We start from the raw sequence: 17,516 nt of genomic DNA on the forward strand, positions 1-17,516 counted from the left end.
CATAGAATTAATTCTCTTTCCCCTGAATTGGATTGTATTATACTGCATTGTAGGAGGGTTATTCAACAGTTAACTACTTATTTGGTTGTGAAGGACAAACTTACCTAAGCTACAAAGGCACAATCTTTTCAGAAGGATTTTTTTGAGTAAATACAGAAAGAAAATCTAAATTAAATTGTCAGAATGCTTTTTCAATTGCATACAGTATTATTATTATATTATTGAGTTGAGCTTTGCAGAGCATTTCAACAATACTTGTGATGAATTTCTGCATATTAAAACAGTGGTCAGTGTCTCAGTTTTGACAAGCTGCAGCCCTCCAGCATCCAGCATCACGACAGACAAAGGCCTCGTCAAGCAGAACACATGGGGCTTACCGGACATCAGATGAAAAATCAGGAAGGGAGAACAGGATGAGGGAGACACTGGGGTGAAGGACATTTTAGAGAAAGTTGATTCAGACTATTTAACTGGATGCGGAGCACAGGTGGGCAATCAGACAGCGGTATATTGCCCTGTGGCTTCATTCTCCCTTGGTTGACACGGCAAGTCATTTCTGAAGCTGCTGGTTTCACCCTGGGGAGCTGGCATGCAGGTGAGCCAGGAGCACAACAGATGCTTTGACGGATGGAGGGAGGATGTAAAATGCAGTGTGGACCAAAATTTGACCCAGACAGAAAATGTTGCTTATCATATTTAGATGGTGGATGGATAGCATTTTTTTCATATTAGGTTTATATGTAGGACTTGTTTTGTTATTCATTTTCAATTGAATCCACATTTAGCTTTTGACTATTAATGGATACAATACTCACTGCTGCTCACATGTAAAGAAAATACACCTCTTAATGCCACTTATTAAATAAATGCTCATATATACCAAATTTCTTGTCAGGTTCAACAGGACGAAGCACCTACATCCTGTCTTATCTACATAACATTTTATTATTACCACAGTATACCCTATTCAACAACAATTAAAATACAAATGTCTGGATTAAATGGGTCTTTGGGAATGTTACAGCACGTCATTTTAGTTTCTGAAATCTAAATTTCATTAGGGGAGGGCGTGGCGAGGGCGATACTCATGGTAGAAGAATAGACCTCAATTAGGAGGGAAACTTTAATTACAGAATGAATTCATTCCAATTAACAAGATACACGGCATGTTGGGGCTTTCTCCACCGCCCACGCAGACACTCATACAGTTATCACCAGGAAATCCAGAGAAATACATTGATTAATATGTTGCATATTGTATGCAAAAACACATACAACATACAGTACATGTTGAACATTGATTTCTCCATTGCTTTAGCAATATGAGAGGGCATTTTGAAGCAGCAAATACGACGACTTGCCGCTAACATGACAAAGGGTGTTGCTGGTGCTCCAACTACTCAAATTACAACAGTGCGTGATTGAATACTTTATAAACATAGACGCGTAAAAACGCACTATACCTCTTGGAGATGAATGAGTCTTTGTTGGCATTAAAAAGCCACAAGAAATGTTCAGTGAGTAAATTACCATGAGGGTTCATTTACCTCTTACATGGTGACTGTTCCTCTGAGGTTTTTTTTCTAAATACCAATATGAAAACAGGCAGTGGATCATCGCATTGTCTCCCAACTCTCTCCATCAGACCTCAGAACAATCATAATGTAAAGGTCCTCATCAGTCAGTAGGCACCAACAATAACTGCCTCCGTTTCTTTTGACGGTCTTCTGTCCGTTACCAAAAAGTTTATCATCCCCTCTGACTTTATGAGAAGGTTGCAACCCAAGAAAAATATGCCAAACACCACAGTGAGGGACAAAACGCACATGACGGCTATCTGGACCACCCTCATGATGAAGAGGCTCCTCTCATCCGGAGCGGCGGCCACAAAGCCGTTATCAGTCACCACGGATGAAAAGTTGCAGCAGAAAACCTCCTCTGTCTTGTTGAAGAGTCCGCCTTCCGTTTGGTTGAACCCGGTGTTATTCATGTCCACTTTTAAACGAAAAAACTTATCAGCACCCAGTGTAAAAAGATGTTCAAAACAGAGAGGGAAAGAGGCGCAAATCCCAGAGAAATGGTCATCAAGTGAAAAGTGAAGATGATGAGGAGGTGAGTTGAAGAAGTTCCGTCAGATCACACAGAGCTCTTCTGGAGTTTGACAAGCTGCTTTGGCATCGCATTACTGGAGATTTCATGTGATCTGTAACCAGTTTCAGAGAGGAATGAATCCACCAACCCGCGGTTAAATAGCCAGTCTGTACCTGCCTGCGTTTAAGCGCTCAAGCGGCAGGACAGCACAGCAAGAGCTCCACCATACGACGACTGGGTGCATGTCATCAATGTGCCTGTGTACTACAGCGTGTATGTAGGACATGATGTACTGTAGGTGTTAAGTACACCTGAACAATCGTCTGTAATCTAATACACAGCAGTAAGGTTTTGTTGTCACTGTGTCAGAGATGTTGATTCAACTTGCATCATACTAAGAGGTTTTCTGGTGGTAGAAATATCTTTCACTATGTTGAAATTACAACAAAACATTAATTGAACATTACATCTATCTACAAGTGAACATCTGTCCATCTTTCTAAAGCAAATCTCCTCTTTGGAGAAACATTACATCACATTACATACAGAATAAAAAAGTTCTATAACTAATTTAATCAGTTGCCTTTACGCTAATAATAATGACAACAACAACAACAATGGTGGAAGAAGTATTCACATCCTTTACTTAAGTAAAAGTACCAATACAGCAATGTAAAAATACTCCATTACAAGTAAAAGTCCTGCATGAGAAATCCTACTTAAGTTAAAGTACATAAGTGTTAGCAGTATAATGTAGTTTGTAGTGTAGTATTGCAGTAAAAGTAGTGGTTTGGTCCCTCTTAATGATATATTATTATATATGACATCATTATATTATTAATACTGAAGCATCAGTGTGTAAGCAGCATGTTGCTGTTGTAGCTGCTGGAGGTGGAGCTAGTTTCAACTACTTTATATACAGTTAGTTAGTTTAGTCCAGTGGTTCCCAACCTAGGGGTCAGGCCCCTCCAAAGGGTCACCAGATAAATCTGAGGGGTTGTGAGATGATTAATGGGAGAGGAAAGAAGAAACAAAGATCTGATACACAAATCTGTTTACAGTTTTTGGACTTTTTCTCTAATCTTTGATTTTTGGTGAAATATTGGATCATTTGAACATTTATCAAAATTAAACCATGTGAGAAGTTTAGACCACACACTGCTTTTTGTAAGACGTCAAAAACCAAAAAGACTGGAGACCACTGGTTTCATCTTTAACAATGTGTTGTATTTTAAAAGCTTGTTATATTATCCATTGTGTCAAAGCTTCTGAAAAGTAACTAAAGCTGTCAAATAAATGAAGTGGAGTAGAAAGTAGAAAGTAGCATCAAATGGAACTACTCAAGTAAAGTACAAGTACCTCAAAACTGTACTTAAGTACAGTACTTGAATAGATGTACTTAGTTACTTTACACCACTGGTAATCAATCCATTTGTAGGAGCTAATAAAATCTGAACTCTGAGTCTCTGTCTTGTGCTCTAAATCTTTAACTTTTTGCCTTTTGACTACTCAAAGTGACGCCATTACAGACAGAGAGTTGTCTTTTATTTTCTGCTGAGAACATTTTAACGAATAAACAAATAAGCTTTTTCACAGCAAACATTTTGATTTATCACAGTAGAAAATGCACATGTGTTACTAATAAGGTTAACAATGGCTCTGGTCTATTCATGTTCCCCAGTAAGACATGACAGTGTGAATGAATCAGCATGCACAATACCAGGACCCTGGAACTGGAGCAGCTAAATGGAACTCAGCCATCATTCACTTTTATTATTTACACTTGTGCTTTTCTTACTGAGACATGTCAAAATGTCTTCTATGAAAAAAAGCCTATAGAAGCAACAACTGCTGCATTCTACACATAAACAAGGAGAGTGCAAAAGAAAAATAAATGTAGAGGTCGATGTTGGTAAACATCATAAATAATATACTAATAATACTAATAATATATAATTTTACCCCAAAATGATGTTTTCCACATATAAAACATGTGTTGCACAATGCAATGACATGAATGACTTTCTGGAACTAAAATGAACCAGGACATGGACTGACATCTAGTGGATGGTTTGAATCAGGAGTGGACACAATCTGTTGTTTGTTTATCTGTGCACCGTATATGCAATTATGACTTGAACTCAGATTTATTGCTCAGGATGCTGACTATCTGTCAGCTGTTGCATCACAGCTGAGCTCAATGAAATATCAATAATAGATTCCAGTAAATAGGCAGTTTACAGTCTGTGAGTGTACTTCATTGACAGTAGATCAGAGTTATCATGAATTGTTGAATGTTTATTAAATGTGGGGCTCATACTCATATTTGATCTATTACGTTGCCCAGAGGCGAAAGCAACACTGAGAGTCTCTCATCAACAGCAGCAGATGGCAGCATTGTTCAACATGATCCACTAAAAGCCTGCCTTAAAATATCTGTGATGTAGACAACAGTGTCAATTTAACAATGTAACACACACACACACACACACACACACACACACACACACACACACACACACACACACACACACACACTAAAGAAGTGATGTAAACATGTGTATGTAATTTATGCTGTTGTTGATTTAATTGTTTATTTTTTTACCACTGACTGTGAATAAATTCACACTACACTGAGGTAAATCCAGGCTGTGGCAGCTGTTGTTCCCACACCATGAATGCATGATGTGAAAACAGACAAGAGGCTTCTTACAATATAAACACTGTTAAATGAATAAATAAAATGAGAATGTTAATACAGTATGGAGGTGGCAATTTTAATACTCTGCTGTGTTAAAGAAACACTTTACTAAAACTTTTTATTACATAAAGGGATGGATTTATGATCATTTTGGCTTTTCTTGACAGGATGAAGGGGTCAGACTACTTTACTGTGTTGTGGTTGACCTAACCTAAAGATAAGTAAAAAAGAATTTCAAAAAACTGAAACTATTAGATGTTTGGATTCCTCTCAACAAAAATACAAAAATTGAAAGCCAACTGGACACAAAATTAGCCTGAACATTTAAAGGCTTACAAAAATACAAAATACAAATACAATACAATTAAATTATAGAAAACAGTACCTCTGAGACATGGACACTTACTATAGAGCTTTGTCTTTTTAATTCAAAAATCCCAAATGTGTGTTATGTTCAAGGTTGCCTCCTCAGTCACTTTATAAGAACTTTTTATTAATTTAATTTTTATTATATTATAATTTATAAGCGTGTAACTAAAACCAAACACAATAACATAATTAAAAATGTAATAAAAAAAACACGTTAATTTGCGTGTAATTATACAAACATCGCGTGTCCTACATTTCCCAGATGCCCCTTGACGCACCGCATCAAGAGGATTCCATGATCGACGTCGCTTTCAGCCAATCAGAGAGGAGATACGACACACTGGCAGCTGAGGTTAGATTGTGCTGAATATGATCTCGCCTGTCCTCTTACCGCTATAATATTCTGTCGGAGAACAGGTGCGTATGAAGACCTGCGTAGCATCATCCGTTTTTAAACGAATGGGAAAATTCATGAAGCCTGTTCACCGGGTTTACTGCGCCACAACCGGGCACATATCACATCAAGGTGTCTGAACAGGTACCATGAGTGTTATTACCGGACGGACAATATTTCAGATGGACTGTAACTTAGCTGCCGTTTTGAGACGCAGTGCTTGCGTTTGCAGGAGCGACTGATTCAGTTATCTAGCCGCTATAATTGTACGTTAGGTCATGTTGTCTGCGCTCAACACGTTGCCCGAGAGCAAAGCTGGAGCAGGTCACTGATTCACTCCATCCATGATTTAGGTAAGCGAAGAGTATTGTTATTTTCTGTTCTTCCCTGCACACCTTCCATTAGGCAGATAATACCTCGCACTTCTGGCTGTAATCATCAACAACATGTCTGTAGTTGTTGTGTTGGTGATAATGATGATGAGATGATGGTTTGATGTTGCATTTAATCAAGATTATCATGTGTGGTATCAGTTGAAAATGAGTGTTTATTTACAGTGATTTTTCCATCTTGTTACATCCCACAATTAGTAGAATGTACTATAAATGTACATGCACATGAATGACAGAATGACAGCATCTCTTTCTGTGTGTGTGTGTGTGTGGATACATTATAATTACTTATAATTATTTAAAATCACCACACTGAGACTGATAAATGTAATTTTATGTGTGTTCAGTTGGTAAACAGAGCACACCTTTTTTGGTTTTTGGAGTTGTTTGGGTTATAAAAGAAGCTACAGTCAATTGGCCTAATGGGCTTATTGGGATCAGCTCTATAATCACCTCCTGTTCCTGGCAGGGCTGGGTAGAGTTTTGCATTTTTCAATATCAGTGCCAATATGATGCTTTTTTTTGGTGCCAGTACTTTCTTTAAATACTTAAGGTTGAAGAATATAAACATTTTTTCCACCACTCAATGCTGTAGTGTTTAAAGTTCTCTTGTTGACCAATCATTAAGTGCCCACTTTCAGGTCTTGACAGTTTTCAACGCTGTCGCAGAAAGTATCGATGTTCGATATCCAGCTCTACTGTCTGATGGTGACAACAGAGAAGCAGGTTCTGCTGGTCTGAGCGTTTGAATGAGGAACCCATGAGCAAAAACATCGAAACTGCAATCAATCCCCCCCCCCCACCCAGTGGAGGACCTGTGGCTCGCTTAGAAGCTACTTCTGAGAATGTGGACGTATCTGATCACTTTTCTTTCAGCTTTGTCTTCTGCTGCTTTCTGCTCATGTTACTGTCACGGTACCAGCGCCAAAAGTTGATCCAAGGCCTGTCCAATTGTATTACTGTAGACAGCAATTAGTTAGCAGTCTGGCAATTGCACAGGAGCACTCCTGAATGAGGAATACGTAATTAAGCTCACATGTCACGATTAACTGTCACATCAGGAAGCTGTTAATAATGCCCGGTGGTTTACGCTTGTCTTGAAAGGAGTGAAAAGTGTCTTGTAAAGACTGGAGAGACCTGTTTATAGCACCTCATACAGCAGACAGGAAATATTTATTTGTGCACTGCAGATGGTTGGGTTAATTGACTCTGACCTCTTCCAACGAGACTCTATTCGCTGTGCAGCAAGCTGCCGGTAGCGTGGTTCGGTGGTACCAAACCCAAACATGTCTCTGCCACTGACGCACCAAACAGATGGTTAGAGATTCAAATTGACCTCTCTACGATGTGAATAGAGGTGATGTGCTATACAACATACTTAGATTTCGGCAGAGTTGTCGATTACACTCATTACCCCGGAGTCTAGATTGCCACTGAGCCCATCAAAACATCCATCCACTTGACTTAAGAGTCTATGAATGGTGCATGAATCGTGGTTAGTATGCTGTCTGTCTGAAATCATCCACCACGCTGTGATCTGAGTTTGATGCTCTTGATGCAGCTGGACAGAAGCAGCCTTGTTTTTGAATGAGATAAGAGTGAGCCCAGGGCAGCGGTGTCATGCCCTGTGATGGATTCATTACCATGCTGCAAGTGAAAGATAAGAGAATCTGTCAGATTCCCAGCAGGAGATGCTGAAGGCATCTCCCACTATTTGTAAAAAGTAAAGGGTAAGTTAATATACATACATGTATTTGCATTGAAACACTCACTTCTGCACACTCAGATTTTCAATATATGTGAAATTTTGAGCTTGTGCTGAGGCTCAGTTGGCATTAATGCATGTTATGGGTTAGAATGAAGCTATGGACCTTGGTTGTGTCTGTAGCATAAACTAGAATTGACTCGGTGTGTGTGACGTATTGTAGGCTATAATTCTGTTATGAATGTCTAAACGGCTACTGGCTATTTGTGCTCTGAAAGCATTTTTTCCCTCCATCGTTCCACTTTCATTCTGATTATACTTTCATAAGCCTCTCCGTCAACAAAAAACCTATAATTTCAGTGAAGTAGAAATCCTGTTTGACAGAAAATGATGATGTTTTTTCATCAGAAATATTGTGAGGCATACATTCAATGCCAGTGCGATATCTAACCTCCACAAATTGCCTCTGGTATAAAAGCCTTCCAGATGGTCACACTACTGATGAAGAGGGAGAAGTCTGTAAAGGGGAAAATGAGCATGCAGTCATGCTTTCAGATGGAGAAATGTGGAGGGTCTGGGGTCAGTCCAATGTGGGAAGTTGAGTGTGTCTTGTTATAGACCATCCCCCTCATCAAGTAGTTGTGTGTGTGTGTGTGACTGAAGGCAACGACACCTGTAAACAGTTATTTCTCCGTCTGAGCTGTTCTGTTGGCATATGATAATAATGACGGTAATAATGGTGATTAATGATGATTATTATTATCATTATGTACATGTAAATGTGTGTGTGTGTGTGTGTGTATTTATGTATTCCAATTAATTGCAGATCTTATTGCAGATGTATTTATATTAGCGTAAATGCAGCCGATAATAACAAGATGTTGCAGTACAGAAATACCAATACATATAGTTTGTTCTAAAATTACATGTAAAAAATAGATTAATTAAAACTAATTTACGGGATACTTATAATAAAATAGTTGTATGTTTATGTAAAAAATAATACATAATATATATTTAGTACTTTTTTCCCCTTTTTAAAGTATAGTAAAGTATATACAAAAACACAATATGTAAACAACAAAACACAGGTCGAATGAAGCAAAACAAAGAAGTTTCCAGAGTAGTGAATAAAACATTCATGCTGAGTCGTAGATTCAGCGTTCAATGTAAATGTCCATACAGGCTAAAAAACACAGATGCAATTCGGGGATGTCCCATGAGTGTGCTGTAGAAAAGGTGACTTAAGCAGTTCAATTAAACTCTACATAAAGCCACGCTCAGAGCAGCACATAAATTATCACAGTCAGGTCGATTTTCTGTGTATAGCCCAATATCACAAATTACAAATTTGCCTCAGGAGTCTTTACAATCTGTACAGCAATGCAGCATCTCTGTCCCTTAGATTAAACTGCAGCTGAGTCCATTTTCTTTCTGATACAATCATCAAAAGGGACCCCAACTCTTAATGTCCAGTAAGAGTCAGACTAGGAGTATGAAATCTCTACCTCTAGAGACAGGAAACCGTATTGTTGAGTCACCTCTCAAGACAAGAAGGTTGATTTGATTTCCATCCTCTTAAAATAACTGTTTTTAGCTGTAACCATACAAACATTAAAGCCTGTTGGGTTTCATATATTAGATGATATATTCAGAGGCGTTGTGGCTTTAGAAATTGTTAAATTATGTGTTCAAGTCTGTCCTATAACAATAGTTAAGTGTCCAAATTAACATTTAACATGGTTTTCTTGCTGTAATCATTCCTCCTGTTCATACGGACCTTCATAATGCAGTTACAGTGTAAGTGATGGGAGACAAAATTCACAGTCTTCCTTCTGTGCAAAAATGTATTTAAAAGTTCATTTGAAGTTAATGTGAAGCTTCAGCTGTCCAAATGAGTCAAATCAAGTCAATATCTTTCAAAGTTACAGTTATTTTAGTGCCAAATTTCCTTTTCCGCTGCAGCTGAAGAGGAAAACACAGTCAGTTGAGACACATACAGGGATTTTTTTTTTATTAAAAAGACTGTAAATGTGAAAGATATCCACTTTGTTTGACTAAGTCAGATGACTGATAAACTTTAAACAGACTGTGGATTTTGTCCAAAACAGGGGATGTCAGTAAAAACAGTAGCAACATGTTTGTGAGCCTTAACGTTAAATAATCAACTTGCTAGCACTTGCTAGCTAACCAGCTAACCCTGAGTTTAAACATTTTCCTGTGTTAATAAGTGTCATTTAACTGTATTTCTAGATAATTACTGATCATACACATAGAAGTCAAAGCAGATAATTTCTGTTAACTTGGTTTGCTGTGAACATGACCAAACATGAACAAATATAGGTAGTTGTCTCAAAAATCCAGTATAGGTCGGGCTATAATATATATGTGTTTATGACACTGTCTGTACATTTCTTTACACCTACAGTGTGTCTCATTTACAGCTTCTCTTGTATGTCATTGTCACATTGCACTGATATAAAAAGTCAAAGAATGGAAAAATGTTAATTAATTGCTAATTGTGTAAAGCCATGAAATGCATAAAGTGAAGTCTGTGCACTTTTGCAAGAGACAAATATTGATCTACTTTAAACATGGTTCCCCACAGACTTTGCTGACATCATGTTTCTTTATATGTTGATTATTTGAGATCATCATATCTTTGTTTTTTTTCCTCTCTCCACTAGGATGACGCCTCTTGGTCAAACCTGCTCGGTCTCCTCTCTGTTTCCTCCCCCCACCTCCAGAGTTCAGACACCTCATCAGCAGACTGAGCACTCCTGAGCGCTCTCTGCTACCCTCCCAGTTTGGCTGGCTGGCTGACATCCCAGGGAGGTGATGCGACGGTTCGTCTACTGCAAGGTGGTTTTGACCACCTCTTTAGTGTGGGTGCTGGTGGATGTGTTCTTGCTGCTCTACTTCAGCGAGTGTAACAAATGTGACGACAGGAAGGACCGCTCACTGCTCCCCGCCCTCCGAGGTGAGTCCACACTACTGCTGCGACTCCTTTCAGTCACCGAATAGACCATTAAACAATGAACTTAATCTCAGGCTGGACTGCCTCAGTCATTCTCCCTTTCTCTTAAAGATTTGATGTCAACTGTGCCATATATTTTAGTTTTCAGGATTTTGTATTGACATATTCTGTTGCTCAGTATAAAGTGAGTATTAAGGGAACAAAGGGATTAACACTGAATTAATAGTAAGACTTCTCAGAGGTAGTTAAAGTGTTTAGGGCTTAGTAATTGTTTAATAAACAGAGAGTCCAGTTTCCTGTTGGAAGTCCAGAACTGTCTGGATTTTGAATGTTGTATAATTTAAAGTATAACTTCTCACAACATAATCAAATTATAATCATATCTTCATTCAGCACACATGATGTGCAGTGCAGCAGGTAGTGATTTGAGTTCCTAGAATAATGCTCATTTAAAGGACCATATGTGTGGTTTTGCATGTTTTGACCCTTATTTACATGTCTGTACATACAATATGGAAATGTGCATTCTGTGCCATTTTTCAAAGCATGCATGGTAGTAGTATTGTTTTTCAGTGCAGTAATGTCACTGTAGGATAATGTAGGTTATTTGATTTCGCTGCATTACCGCAGAATGAAAAAGTAACTTGGACAAAAAATAAATGAAAACATGATGGTCACTTTAATAGATAACCCAACTTATGTCATGTAAAACAAGTTTTTAGTCTTTAGAAACCTGATTTTACTACTGTTCTGAAATGCAGTCTTGAAAAATCAGTTTCATTATTTATTGGCAGACATGTTTCATCTTTTAGTCTTTATAAGGCCTTTCACAGCAATAAACAATTACCAGCTAATCAAAAATAAATAGAGGATAAATATGAATAATTGATAATTGCTAAACAATCAGAATGAATTTCCTTTGTAATAGGTGAAGCCAGATCTCTCCCTTAATATAACTTAAATGTTCAGATGAACTCTACTACAAGTGTCTTGATATTAATGTTAATCAAAAATCAAAAATAAATCACAGTTTTGAGTTAAATGAAATGTAGTGATTGATCTTTGAAAACTGTGGATGTGGAAAAGAAAAGGTTTCAACAATATATGGAAAACAACCATGTGAATCAGGGAACATACTGTAGGTTCGTTCTTAGGGTAGCAATCTGCATGCACCAATATATTATTTATTTATTATATTTATATTATATTTCTTTTAAAATGACCTAGGATTACTGAATGTGATAACTCCAATTTATACGTGAGATAAACAGATAGTTCCTGTTTTTATTTTAAGTCTCTGCATTTTTGATCTTGTAGAATCAACCTTTTGTTTGGCATCAGTCAAACAAGCTTGACAATAACCTCTGAACTTAAAACGTTCATCATTTCGTGAGTTTGATCTATATCACAAATCCGATTAGAATAAAGAAGTTGACTTAAGGACAAAACATCGCCTCCAAAGTCAGAAAAACACAACATTTTTCAAAATATAGGCCTAATCCTTGGCAGTAATTTAAAGTTTACACGATTTGTGGTAAATTAAACTACAAAAATTCAGTTTTTTGATACAGAGACCCTCTATTGAAATTTAATTTGATTGTCACATTGGACTAGTAGAGAAAGATCTAGTTTATTTTACTTTGCATATTTGAAATTGTATGTGTGTGTGTTTTTGCTACTTCTTGGGGACCTTTTCCAGTATAAACACTGACTTTGTTGGGACCAGTAGTCCTCATGGAGACCAAAGCCCGGTCCTAATGATGTAAAATGTCATTTCCTGGTTAAGGTTCAGAGTTGAGGTGTGAATTGGTTAAGGTTTGGGTTTGGGTTAGGTTGTCCACAATGAATGGAAGTCAATGCAATGTCCTTACAAGGATAGCTGGACAAACGTGTGTGTGTGTGCCTGAGATCAACCTAAACCACAACCCCTCTTTAGTGGTTCATTCCCTCACATGCCCTCAAGTAAGCAGGTTTCTAAGAGGCTCGCTAAGCTGCTTTTAAGGTTAGCGTGAGGCAGAGCTTCCAGCTACTGAGACTGATTACCATACAAAAGACTAATGTTACACTGAAGTTACTCTGCTTATGAAATAGATGATTTGCTGAATTTCTGAACTGTGTGTTGAGATTATTTTCAGACACAGGTTTTGCCATGATACGGCGGGTGTTTTTAAAGTTCGCATTAGAAAGCAATCTTCAACACAAGTTCACTTTTTGTTTGGAATTGATTTAATGCAGAGACTCAAAACAAAAAAGGGAATTATCTGCTAATTGTTGCCTCACTTATAAATCAAATTCAATAATCCTACATCTTGGGCAAATTGTGAAAGCTTTACCTCGCGGCAGATAATCTCAAATATTATATATTATATCATCAAGTCTTTTAATATGAGTCGCAGGATGATATGGTTGTTTACAGTCAGTTTCTACTCCACTGGATCCATTTTGGATATAAGGAGTCAGTGATTCCATGTTGGTCACTATCAGGTCGATAATGACCTTTTGAAAGGATGTCTGCCTTGAATTCCTGATTAGAGCAGGAACACCTGGTCACTCCCTGGCCAGTGCTTCCCAGTTTGAACAGAATAAACTTTATGACCAGTCACTCCACCCTGTCCACAATGTTCATGTAAGAGTAAAGTTGAAGTGGTGCCGTTTATTAATATTTAATGTGGTCTAGACATACAATATACATGGGAGCATTAATTATACAGAGGCGGATGTTACCACAGGCTCTTGGCTACAGCATAAATATGTGCATTTACAGTCAAGCCACACACACACACTGATTTATATTTTTTAAAAGTATCATATTACCTGCACAATTAAAGGTTGTATATCTTTTATCTACTTAAAAGTTTTAAGAGGTTTGCTCTAAAACTGTTTTAATTGAGTGACTTTGGGCAATTAGAGGACCTGAAATTGGCCCGTGGCTTTCAGGATTAGCAGCCACGTGCTTCACAAGCATTTTTTAATACAAACGACCTCATGGATTCAGAACGTATTTTGGACACTGATTAAATGATTCATTGGTTTATTAATTCATCCATTTGGTCATTCATTAACACACTTACGGTTCGCCTATTAACCGACTCTAATGAGCCCATCGCCGGCAGGGATGAGTATCGTCTGAAATCTTCTTCAATCCCAGTGAGTTTTACTATCTATCTGTTTACTGTACCAAAATAACACAGTTTAAAGAGTACTGTCACCCAGGAAAAAAATGTTTTCTCAGGCAACTATATTGGGTGACTAATGACTCTTTGCACAGCTGTGATCACAGGTGTGGTGAGAGGTTCAACAGACGTATATCTTTCAGCCCATAGGCATCCGTGCAGTAGTGCTTTCATCCCCATACGTGTGAAGAATATATAAACAAATCCGAGAAGTATTTTTTGATTCATTTGATTTCATTCTTGGCTATCTTAAGGGATTAATGAACCATGATTATTTATTTAATTTATCTCCTCACTGTCCTTGTTTGCCAAGAATGTAGCAATGCATGTCATATAATATACAGTAATGAATTCATACATAATTCAATATTAATGACAAGGTTGATTTACACAGTATTAGATTGATACTTTTCTATGTTAAACAGAAACCAACCTTTTCTTCACTGTTTATTAACCTCTATACAATCAACTTTTTTAGCTTTTCTTTAATTAACAATATTTCAGGATTTCATTCCTCTGTTCTTTTTTACACCACATTCTGACTTATTTTGTTTTCTGTTGGAGGCAGGTACTGTGGGAAATGCACAAATTACAGCCTCAGTGTATTAGCAGCTTTATTTTAATTAGGGCTGGGTGATATGGACAAAATCAAATCAATATTTTTGACCATATACCTCGATATTGATACTGTGACGATATTGTAGGCATGACTGTTGGTGCTTTCACAAAATATTTACACACTGAGATTTTTGATAAATACAAATGATATTAGAGAACAGTCCGGTAAATTCAGAAAATTACATCACTTTATTATAATGCAGCCTTTAAAATCAGGAAAAGACAACACTTATGCCATAACATGATGTTACGATATCTAATCGCATATCACGATATTGATATATTGTCCAACCCTAATTTTAATATAGGAACAGCTTCAGATACCAACTTAACTGGCAGGTTGATCCTTCTTGAAGGTGATGGGTATTGATTTTCCATCCATGACTGACTTTAGTAGAAATTTGTAAAACAAACAAACAAATAAACAATCAGCCTTCTTGTAGAAATATATATTTTTCTCTCTTTTTAACAACCATCTCTTACACTAGATGGAGATTTGTGGACATTTACAGCCACCTCACTGTAGTTGTAGATGTCCACAAATCTCCATCTAGTGTAACTTGCACTGTCAATCATCTACAGTAACTGTGTTTTAGTGGACATCTGGTGGAAGCTGCATACATTCACTACTATATCGGCCAGGGGATTTAGATTTTTTTTCCTGCATTTAAAAATCTATTGATCAGTCGCTCGAAGATTATCAACTGATGGGCTTATGGAGATAAAATAGATCTTTTCCAACATTATATAAATTGCTTTGGTATACAGTTGCAGGGTTCCTCCTCCATAAAAATCTGTAACAGTCAGAAAACAATACTGATACTGTAACAATGAGAACCAAGTAAAGAAACTGTATCTTTGTTTGTTTGTAGAACAGATGGTTGTATTACCACAGTTTGATATTTATTTCAATGTACGACCGTAAGGTTGCATTAATGTTGCAATGGCACAAAGAGCTGAGCTGAGGAGATCATGGTCACGACACCTCCTACTACTTTTAGTTCTTCAGAACACAAAAATGTAATTCAGACAATGAATTATTGTTTTTAAACAGATTACAATGAGAGCATATCTGTTGCGTGTGACATGCACCTGAAAAACACATCTGACAGGCTTGCTGTCTAGACACGGGGTTAGGGTTAAGATGGACATCAGAGTAGCATAAAAACACTCTGCAGGGTGTTTTTTTCCTGGCCTGCTGTGGTTTTGTGTTATAATATAATATCATATAATATAGAAAAGCCTGAGAAAGAACCTCCAACTGTGCACCACTGCACAGACCTTTTTCTGTAGAGTAAATGAAAATGAAAATTGTTGAAGAAAGCTGGAAAGGCCACAGGGTGAAGAACTCAAAGCACAATCTGCAGATTAATGGCCGAGTCCACCTTGACAAGAGGAATCTTGAATCTTACAAACAGGGATCCAAGAGAAAGAAATATAGTATAGCACAGGATCAGATATATACCATATGTGGCAAATGTTGTTTGGAGCATCTAGGATTGCACATGTATTGCTAATTTGTCAGAATTATGAGCGTATCAATCACGTAACACTGACAGACAGAGAGACATGTGGCACTTTATTTTAGTTCAGTGCTGAAATATGAGTGATTGCGTCACAGAAGACTCATTACCTGTGAGTGTAAGGGGAACCTTTTCACTGTAATTGCTTGGGATAAAGCTTCAGGCAGGGACATTGAATTAGATTGATTGACCCGAGGACAGACAAAGCCACTGTTTTCTTCCCAGATGATTGTGTTCATCTTTTATAATGAATGCTCTGTGTCAGGAGGGGGAGTGTGTGGCAACAGTTTGTGTCTTAAGGCTGCTCCGATCTGTGTGTTGCTAAGCAAAACAACATTTAAGTGTTTTTTATCTTTTATTTCCAGTCTTGACTATTTGTATGATTTTATAGATGGACATTTTGAAAGTGCTGAGGGTGAACATATATTACATATACATATTATATTACATATATTATTTCAAACAAGATATAACAAGAAAAATATCTGGTTGCCTAATGCAGGTTAAATAGACTGACATTTGGTATAAACATGCTCTGTAATGGAAATAAATGAAGTTAATAGCTTTAAAACATAATCTTTGTTGCTAGTGAGGCACGAGATCGTTGATATATCCCAGAACTGAATTGTTTTATTTATGACCTAAATACATACTGAAGCCCAAAAACAAGATTTAAAGCAGCTATAATCGCTGTTTTTTATATTAACAATGTATCAAATGACAATATGTGATGTCAGAGGCGTCACTTGCAGTGATGAACCTACTGAGAATAATCACCTGACTCTACAGCTCCTCTCAGCTTTACGGAGCTTTATAGTGAGTTAAGCTCACTGTTTAGTTGTCCGGTCTGCAACTTTACTGTTTTGGTTCACTCTCACTGCTCTCATAGCATCATTTTCAGCTGGAGCAGGCAACTGTTTTCAAAGAAAAAGCTCTAAAAAGCCATCGTACACTACCTGCTCAGCACCAGTTAGCAACTGGCTGGTGAACATTGTCGACAATTTAGCAGCTAAAGAACCAGATGTTTCCCTCAGGAGTTGATAGAGACCACAAACAGAGCTAAAGGAGAGTGAATGTTGGACTTACATTCATCAATTGGACATGAACACGACTCCAAATGAATGATAAGGTTGGTGCTGTATGTGTAAATAAGCACTAACAAGTTCAACATATCAATTTAAAAAGTGATGATGTGTCAGTGTTGGATTCACAACTTGTTTCTGCTACCCCCCAAGTGGCCCAGAAATCAGTTAATTCAGGTTTAAGAGTCTACAGCCATGCTAGCGGCTCTGTAAGGCTGCACATTGGCACAGTGGTGCTTTGAGCTTAATACTAACGTGACTCAATATGCTCACAATTAAAAAGATTTTTCCTCTACATGTAGAGTCTGCATGATCTCTCCATGTCCAAGTGGGTTTCTCTGAGTACTCCGGTTTCCTCCCACAGTCCAAAGACAAGCAGTTGAGTAGGTTGATCAGTGACTCCAAATTGCTTGCAAGTGTGAATGGCTTCATTTCAATCCATGAAATAGTTGTATAAAAAACAAAGGACAGAAGTCAGAAGTATATAGAGG

The 17,516-nt window shown here is 37.5% G+C and overlaps 2 protein-coding genes across 6 annotated transcripts in view; one reads left to right on the forward strand and one right to left on the reverse strand.

Annotated features, from left to right (window-relative positions):
* Positions 1-1,152: 1,152 nt before the first annotated feature.
* rprma (reprimo, TP53 dependent G2 arrest mediator candidate a) lies at positions 1,153-2,324 on the reverse strand. The gene has a single exon (XM_042426916.1). It carries the CDS (start codon positions 1,988-1,990, stop codon positions 1,682-1,684), a length of 309 nt encoding a protein of 102 aa, XP_042282850.1. The 5' UTR covers positions 1,991-2,324; the 3' UTR covers positions 1,153-1,681.
* A 3,190-nt stretch (positions 2,325-5,514) lies between these two features.
* The window catches only part of galnt13 (UDP-N-acetyl-alpha-D-galactosamine:polypeptide N-acetylgalactosaminyltransferase 13), a 37,328-nt gene continuing 25,326 nt past the window's right edge, over positions 5,515-17,516 (forward strand). For all 5 annotated transcript variants that reach the window (XM_042425746.1, XM_042425742.1, XM_042425743.1 and 2 more), the window contains exons 1-2: positions 5,515-5,908; positions 10,340-10,632. In XM_042425746.1, coding sequence (XP_042281680.1) covers positions 10,491-10,632 — 142 coding nt within the window. In that variant the 5' untranslated portion in view covers positions 5,515-5,908; positions 10,340-10,490. The remainder of the gene's footprint in view (positions 5,909-10,339; positions 10,633-17,516) is intronic.

Source organism: Thunnus maccoyii, chromosome 11, assembly GCF_910596095.1.
Source record: "Thunnus maccoyii chromosome 11, fThuMac1.1, whole genome shotgun sequence".
Lineage (NCBI taxonomy): Eukaryota > Metazoa > Chordata > Actinopteri > Scombriformes > Scombridae > Thunnus > Thunnus maccoyii.

Bases quoted from the DNA above. Each gene is read 5' to 3' on its own strand.
- rprma (XM_042426916.1), bottom strand. From the start codon at position 1,990: ATGAATAACACCGGGTTCAACCAAACGGAAGGCGGACTCTTCAACAAG.